The sequence below is a fragment of the Phoxinus phoxinus genome, assembly GCF_949152265.1.
Source record: "Phoxinus phoxinus genome assembly, chromosome: 6".
NCBI classification, from domain to species: Eukaryota; Metazoa; Chordata; class Actinopteri; order Cypriniformes; family Leuciscidae; genus Phoxinus; species Phoxinus phoxinus.
The window spans coordinates 22376602-22385025 of NC_136881.1; the positions used below are offsets into that span (position 1 = coordinate 22376602).

At 36.5% G+C, this 8424-nt stretch overlaps 2 protein-coding genes across 2 annotated transcripts in view; one reads left to right on the forward strand and one right to left on the reverse strand.

Annotated features, from left to right (window-relative positions):
• The window catches only part of pwp2h (PWP2 small subunit processome component), a 40635-nt gene extending 38472 nt beyond the window's left edge, over positions 1-2163 (reverse strand). The window contains exons 1-3 of the mRNA XM_079614661.1: positions 2030-2163; positions 1705-1817; positions 1481-1575 (exon numbers count right to left, since the gene is read on the reverse strand). Coding sequence (XP_079470787.1) covers positions 1481-1575; positions 1705-1817; positions 2030-2047 — 226 coding nt within the window. The 5' untranslated portion in view covers positions 2048-2163. The remainder of the gene's footprint in view (positions 1-1480; positions 1576-1704; positions 1818-2029) is intronic.
• A 567-nt stretch (positions 2164-2730) lies between these two features.
• tmsb4x (thymosin beta 4 X-linked) lies at positions 2731-4992 on the forward strand. The gene is made up of 3 exons (XM_079614709.1): positions 2731-2856; positions 3775-3882; positions 4110-4992. Exons 2-3 carry the CDS (start codon positions 3783-3785, stop codon positions 4139-4141), a joined length of 132 nt encoding a protein of 43 aa, XP_079470835.1. The 5' UTR covers positions 2731-2856; positions 3775-3782; the 3' UTR covers positions 4142-4992.
• Positions 4993-8424: the final 3432 nt, after the last annotated feature.

Consider the following 8424-nt stretch of genomic DNA (forward strand, 5'->3'; position numbering starts at 1 on the left):
CAAAGTGCTTTACATAGAATAAATTAAAAATCAAAATAAATAAGAATAATTAAAACGGTTTAGAATAAAAATTTAAAATACAGTACAGTACAAACAGTCGGACGAACAGTGGCACAGTGCTCATTCAGTAAATGCAAAGCTAAACAGATGTGTTTTGAGTCTGGATTTGAATGTGACAACTGTAGGAGCACACCTGATCTCTTCTGGAAGCTGGTTCCAGCTGCGGCTGGCATAGTAGCTTAAAGCAGACTCTCCTTGCTTTGAGTGAACCCTTGGTATTTCTAGTTGATGTGATCCTAATGATCTGAGTGATCTGTTGAGTTCATATTCAGTGAGCATATCTGCAATGTATTGAGGTCCTAGGCCATTAAATGATTTATATACCAGTAATAATACTTTAAAATCAATCCTAAATGTGACTGGAAGCCAGTGTAAAGACCTGAGGACTGGTGTGATATGTTCATATTTTCTGGTTCTGCTCAGGATCCTGGCAGCAGCGTTCTGTACGAGTTGCAACTGTCTAATGGTCTTTTTGGGAAGGCCAGTGAGGAGTCCATTACAATAATCCACCCTGCTGGTGATGAAAGCATGCACAAGTTTCTCTAAGTCAAAACTGGAAACAAAGCATCTAATTCTTGCAATATTTTTAAGATGATAGTATGCTGATTTAGTTATTGCTTTGACATGACTATTGAAACTAAGGTCTGACTCTAGAGACACACCAAGATTCCTGACTTGATTTTTAGTTGTTTGACCTCTAGAGTGAAGGTATGCGTTCACCTTGAGAACTTTATCTTTGTTTCCAAACGCAATGACTTCAGTTTTGTCTTTGTTTAACTGAAGAAAGTTTTGGCACATCCAACTGTTTACTTCATCAATGCATTGGAACAGGGAGTCACTGTAGTTACATGGACTATTTTAACAATGTTTTAACTACCTTTCTGGGCCTTTAAAGTTGCAATTACATTGGTGTCAAAGCTCTCAGATTTCATCAAAAATATCTTCATTTGTGTTCCGAAGATGAACGTAAATAAGGTCTTACGGTTTTGGAACAACATGAAGGTGAGTAATTAATGACAGAATGTTTATTTTTGGGTGAACTAACCCTTAAGTAGCATTTACTTGAGCCAGCATGAACGCCACAAGTTTGTGTTAAAACCTGATGATCCATGTTATTCAGCAAGATCTGAAAATGTTCAGAAGATCTTGTGCTTATTTGGAAGCAAGGAAATCTGGGAGATAACATGGTCGATGTAAAAAAAATTGTTAACTTAATTATTGACACAGAAAACGTGCAGAATCATCAATAGCATTTTATGTTACACACTTTATTTGTTTTATAACCTTTACACTTACTTATCAGTATCAAATTTGATTTTGGATTATTTAAAAGAAGAATACTTTTTTGAACTTGTTCTGAACAAGTTTTGAACACATGACAGAAAAAAATATGCATGGAGAATGGTGGACTTTCCAATACCTTCATCTATAAGTATGGCAAGATTCCCATCTGGAGAGACTCCAAAACAGGTGATGTTCTTTGTGGTGGACACTGGTAAGGTTTCTGATCGGTTACTGAAGAAATACGAAAAATAACATTCCTCAGCTGAAATCAGTATAACTTTCGCTTGTAAATGAGGGTGTTTTCAACTCACTTCTGGCTATGAAATCAGTTTATTTGAACGTTTTGAAATAGAAACTCACTTTTTCATATCAAAGACGGAGATGCGGTTCCCGACAGGACTGATGATAGAATTCCCATCTTTAGAGAAAGACAGGTTCCCGTGGCGATAAAATGCCCCTAATAAGTTGGAAAACTAGAAGGAAATGCAAACAAGTTCAATCCAAATGTTCTCTTTCAGGCATGCACATAACAAAAACAATTAATTGTATCTTTTATTTATTTAATATATGAAATATTTATAATCAAAATCGCAAGATCTCACTAAAAATAACTTATATAAGGAAAAGCAATACAATTATCCACAAGAAGAACATCACGAATAAAATAGCGTCTGTCATACATTACCTTGTATGCAAACTTCATGTTTTTTGAGATGTTATGGATGAACCATTAAGCATCAAAAACCCATCATTCTACACGTGAGAACCTCTAAATATATGAACGCACATGTGTTCACTGTTCAAGATCACTTCCGGATCATTACCAAACTAAAAGCCCCCTACACTAGCACAAAAGTACCCCAAACATTATTGCACAAGTATACAATTAAAAATATTGTGCCAAGAAAAAGGTACAAACGGTGGGGGGTTGGGGGAGACGTAATATTTATATTGATATGGGATATATTTCACTCTAAATGTGTTTTAATTTATCATTTGTAGATGATTTATTTATTTATTTTTGAAAGAAAAATAAACACGTAAGCTATCTAGCGCGATTAATTTGTTATTTTATCCCCTGCTAATCAAACTAAACTGTTGAGCAAAATCAATTAAATTGTATTTTTCTTGCATAAAATTAAATGTAACAGTCTAATAACATTTCCACCAGGTGGCGTCATGGCACGTTGTTAAATCATCTTAAATGTACAATGTAAAATAAAATAAAGAAACAAATAATAAAGAAACAAATAATACAACGATGTATTGATCTCTTTGTCATAAAAAGAGAGATTGTGAGTATCTGCGATTAAAACCAACAATTAAATAGGATAATGTAACATTCCTATTACCTGCCCTGAACCCTGTTCTGTTCTCCAGTAGAACTGAGAACTGACGTCAGCTTTTGATTAGCATATCTCCCTCTATATATCGCATGCTTGCGCATTGGCGCGCCACAGTAACTGCATCGTTATTCAGCTAAAGACTTCTAACTCCAATCCGTCTACGAAGGTATGTGTTTTAGATCTAATGTTACGCATATAAAATAATTATATTGGCACCGTGTTAACTATAGGTAAAAACGCAAACCGTTATTTTTATTGTACGTGTGAAATCTGTCCTTTTTCAAATAATTCTGGAAAACATGTATTTGTATTTGAAGATGTGCCGTGTTCAAAGCATCTTTAGATCGTTCTAAATAGTAGGCCTAGCAATTCGCAAACAAATTCGCAAATGTTGATTTAAAGTCGATAACTCCAGGCGATCAAGGCGGTTAACCTATATTCCTTTGTTAAGCCTCTTTGTGCTGCAAATGCATTAATAAGGATGCGACTCATTATGTCAGTTGGCACATTTGCCCCCTTGTATCAAAGGCAGAGTAGGTTAATGTGTTATAACAAGTGATTGGTGAACAGGGCGTTAAAAGAAACGGCAGCATTGTGTGCTGGCTGATAAAGCGGCACAGGGCGGTGGTTTTTCCTGAATGCAATCACATTCTGTGAAATCCAGTCGAAATGATCTGTGCGACCATGCTCACGAAAGAAATCGAGCTGAATATAAGCAAAAGTCTGTCAGATTTTACTGACGCAAAAAAAAAGTAGAAAAGAAAAGATATGCAAAACGGTCCGCTGTCGTATTGAATCATCATATTCGCGTCTCTCTTGTAATCTCTGCGTGGGAACTGCTATTGTTATGTAAATATTCATTTTTGCTGTCTCCAGACGCCATTCAAAAAGGGTGCGGTTTTGTTCAGTGCTGTGTGGCACTGTCATGAACATCAACGGGATGTGATGCAAATCGCCTCCAAATGAACAATAGATTGCAAGACCTTTATTGCCTTTTAGCGAAGCAACTTAAGTGCATTTGCAGACATGAAAGCGAGAAATATATATATATATATATTTATTCTCTTTTGTTCTTTAACCATAGAACCAATCATGTCTGACAAACCAAACCTGGAAGAGGTCACCAGCTTCGACAAAACCAAGCTGAAGAAAACTGAGACGCAGGAGAAAAACCCACTGCCATCTAAAGAAAGTAAGAATTACAACACAAAATTGTCCTTTTTTTTTTTTTTTTTACATCCAGGCATTACATAACTATAGTAAGCTGTTCTTGGAAACGTCTATATCTGTGTCATTAGGTTATAATTAGTTAATCTTCACACAGAATGTTATCAAATGAGATTTAGAAGCACAAATTGAGTGCAAATGGTCGCAAAGTGGAGGTGAATTTAAATGTGACTCTTCCTTCTTTGTCCACAGCCATTGAACAGGAGAAGCAGGCGACCTCGTGAAGACACAAGCTGCCATCATGCACTGTGCACACTCCCTTCCCTGCATTGCCTTCTTTTCATTCACTTCTTTTAGCAGTATAACTTTGTAACCAAAATGTAAAAAAAAAAAAAGAAAGAAAATCTAAAGCTGCATCACTGTCGGATGGGATGAGCCGACCCTCCAGCAACACCTAGATACGTCTGGACCACCTCCCTTGTCCATTCCAGCGTTGGGAAGAAAAAAGAAAGCTTCTACTTCCAGGAGCATGTGGCATGGATTCATCTGGTGCCCATGGTGGGCTATTTTGCATTGGTTTCGACTATGCCGTAGGACAAGGGGGCGTGGCCTAGTGGATATCCCCAAATGTTCATCATCCGATTGAGGCGTGGCTTTTTGTTGACAAGTGACCAGCTCACAAAGTTATGGCATTGTATTTTTTATTTCAAATTATAGGATAAACTGCACAATCTTGGATTTTTATGTTGGTAATGATTAACACCTTCTTGTTAGTGCTGCTTCAGTGAAATGCTTTTTTATTGCTAAGAAAGAGGAGGAGGAGAAAAAAGCAAATTCAGTCTAGATGTGAAAACACTTCTAAGGACCGGGTGTTGTATTTTAATTGATTGTGCCCTTTTTATCGATGTGGTTTTGGGGTTGCTCTGTGTTGCACCCTGTCTTGGTTGTCTTATTGTATGGCGGTTATCATCGTTCAAAATGTAAATTCAATGTGAACGCTTTCAGCTGTAGATCAAATTTCTTTCTTTGGTTTTGTAAAAAGAGAAAAAACTCAGCAACCATGTTATATTGCCACAAACCATTTATCGATAATGGAACATTGAAACTGTTGTAATAAAAAACTTTGTTATCAGGATTTTTTTTGTGTTCAGTCTTACTTTGTTGTCATTTCCCCATATGCAAGATCTGAAAATAGATAAAGTTCAGTTATAACGCTAACATTTTAATGTCTAGATATGCATGTCTCCACCCTTAGTACACTGACCATCCAATTAGCTTGTGACCATGAGCTGTTCTGTTGGGGATTTCTGAAGCCTGCCTCCTGCACCATGGATTAGTGTTTTCCTCTGCAACCTAATTACAATGGCATGGTGACACAGATTCCATATCATTGTGTATAAAACAAGTCTCAGGTTTAAAAAAGTTAAAAATAAATAAATAGATATCAGTGGAGGAGGCCCAGGGAAAATCCAAAGTGAAATTTTAAACAGAGCTTACCATTTCAATTTGCTTCTATTTGACAATGAATAATCCCTATCATTTTTTGTTAATCCACACCATAATTTATTATCATCCTTAACCTTTAAACTGCCAATAATATGCATGTGATTAAAGAGGACCGTTAAAATGGCCACCACTTCCTTGGTCTTATTTGCAGTGATTTTCTCTACTGTAGAACTGTTTGGCACACTTAACATCAGGATTTTAGCATGTGTCCTTGTAAGTGGATTGGTGTTAAGTCATTTACACTTAATAATGTATTAATCTCTTGGGAATGCCACTGGTTGGACTTGCTACAGAAGATTATTTGTGTTAATTTTATGTCAGAGTGACATCACAAGCAGATTAATAAAGGTCTGCAAGTCTCCCTCACTCTCATCTATTCTCTCCAAGATCTTACCGGTAATTAAAAATGAAAACAGCTTTTGGGTATCTATTCGATCTTTCTAACCAATAAGTAATATATCATGTTATATTGGAGGTTAAAAAAGTATTCATGTCCTGATGAAGACAAGAGATGCCAAAGGCGGCTGCTTAAATAAAGTACAAATTCAGGCATGCCACAGAATCTGTCAATAGCTGTCTGGGCAGAGTATATTAATGGCTTGGTCCTCAGGGCTTCTGTTATATAACTTTACCTAGTACATTCATTGAACAGACTTCTCTGTTGAACAGTGGGCTTTGTTTTAGGAGCTGCTGTTTGGCCTCTGTTTTTTTTATGATAACATCGAAACTTCGATAACTTTAAAGGCAGACCTGTTAGCTTGGAGGTTGATAATCGATGGTATGCTTAAGAATATTGCTAATATTGCTATGCTAAAAAATATTTTATATGAATATGTCGTCATTGTCATGTGACCAGAGCGAGTTGTGTCACTTCACTGCCATTCATAAATCATCTCCCATTACCTCATGGGATGGTAAAATGTCCAAAAGTAAAAAGTAGTAAGTCATCCGACCATCCGATTTAGCAATGCCTAGAGCAGTTTGCAATAAACATAAAATATATTGTTTCTAAATACATAATCAACATCTTTAAATCAATAGTTTTAAATGTATCCATTGTTTTTTATTTGATTATAAGTCATGTGCAATGCTGAGATTGCAGTTCTTTCCCTCATTAATGCTGTTAATTACACGGTCTTGTACCTTTGTCTTTTTGTCCGATTTTCAAATACATTTTTTTCTTCAAATCAAAGTTTATTATGTTGTTATTCATCTCATAGCTGGTTGGTTTGCTTCATGACTTGTAACTCTTGTAACAAAGACTTTTTAAAAATCCTTATGGGAAAAAATTATTCTCGAACCAAGGCTGCTAAAAAAGCAGTCTAAAAGAATAACACTATTGTATAGAGCCAAAGTGAATGTTATGAAATGTATGATAACATGATCACTTTCCAGGAGAGCAACTTAAACTGTTAATATCTGAATATCATTCATTGAGACCTCAAAGTTGATACAGAATACACTATCAAGCCTCCTCTCTCCCAACTGTCTGCCTTAATGTTACTGACATCTGTTGAGGCACAACCTCAAAGCTGCCCCACTGCGTGACCTCAGCAGAAAGCTACAGCCTTGCTGGCCCATTGATCGTTCCGGTGTTTCTCGACTTAAGCCAATGGGAGGCCATTTAGCTTTTCACAAGCCGTTGCACATAGAATTGTGGTTCAGTGATCTTTCATGTCTCAGTGTTTGGCTCAGACAGACAAATGAAGTTGAGCCTTTGGGATGCTGGCTGGCTGCTAATAAAGAGTGCACTGGAGAGGGACCTCAGAGGGGATTGTTTTAACCCTTAAGATTGCATATCATTTTAAATGAGCAGATTTAATAGTTTAATAATTATTAAATTATTAAAATATTTAATAATTTACTAAAAAATAAAGTGTAGGTGGAAAATAGATAAATAATTTGTATTAATTAAAATAAGGTCAATAACAAAGGTGTCAAGTCAAAATTTATTTAAATCTTTTCACAATACACATTGTTAAAAAGCAGCATTGCAGAAAGACAAAGTTTTGAATATAATATAGTATATTTAGTGTTATATATTTTGTGATTTAAATTCTATGGTAAAATAATTATAATAATGATTGGCAACACTTTAATTTAGGGTCCGATTCTCACTATTAACTTGCTTATAGTTATTGGCATGCATATTACTAGGATGTTGGCTATTTATTAGTACTTATAAACCTCATAATAATGCCTTATTCTTCATGGCCATATTCTACATCCTTTGTCCTAGCCAATTAAAACTAAACTTAACAACTACCTTACTATTAAAAAGCAGTAATTAGGAGTTTATTGATGCAAAAGTCAATGTTAATAATTAGTTAATAGTGAGAATTGGACCCTAATCTAAAGTGTGACCTCATAGTAATATATGTGGCATAAGCGGGTTTCTTTTCGGTGGTGACGCCACACACTCTCCTTTAAGAGCAGGCGTATACTCCAATAATGACAACAACGGTCGACTACGCCACCCCAGAGGACTGGGGACTAACCGCCCTAAGGGCACACAGGTTCGTTATCTATTACGTGGGTAAAGAGACGTGGGGCAACATATAGAAAAATATACTTTTATTTCTCTCATCAGCACTTCATAATAAATAGTTAAAAGGTCACAAGATTTTTAGAATCAATTTTACAGTAACGTTCACACAGTTTGTATCAGAAACACATTACAACAAACCTATATCTACATTTAACTAATAGACCAGCAGCGGAGGTTCCTGGAGGTACAGACTAGCTACTAAATTAACAGGAGCCCCAGTAACCCCATACACGCGCCCACACACACACGTGAAGATTGGATGCAAGAAAACACACGGCCTAGGTGTAAATCACCACACACGATAGCAGCTAGCCCTCCCTCTCCGGAAACCTCCAGCTCACTTAGCCGCTTCACGAGTTAATATTGACGCTCAATCCCATTAAGTAGGCAGGGAGAACCCTCAGATCTGCAGATAACCGCGGGATGGTCAATGTAACCAAACCATTCATGGTCGCACACCATGTCGGAATACAGCCACTCCATCAGAAACATAATCGCTGTGACACGTAGGCA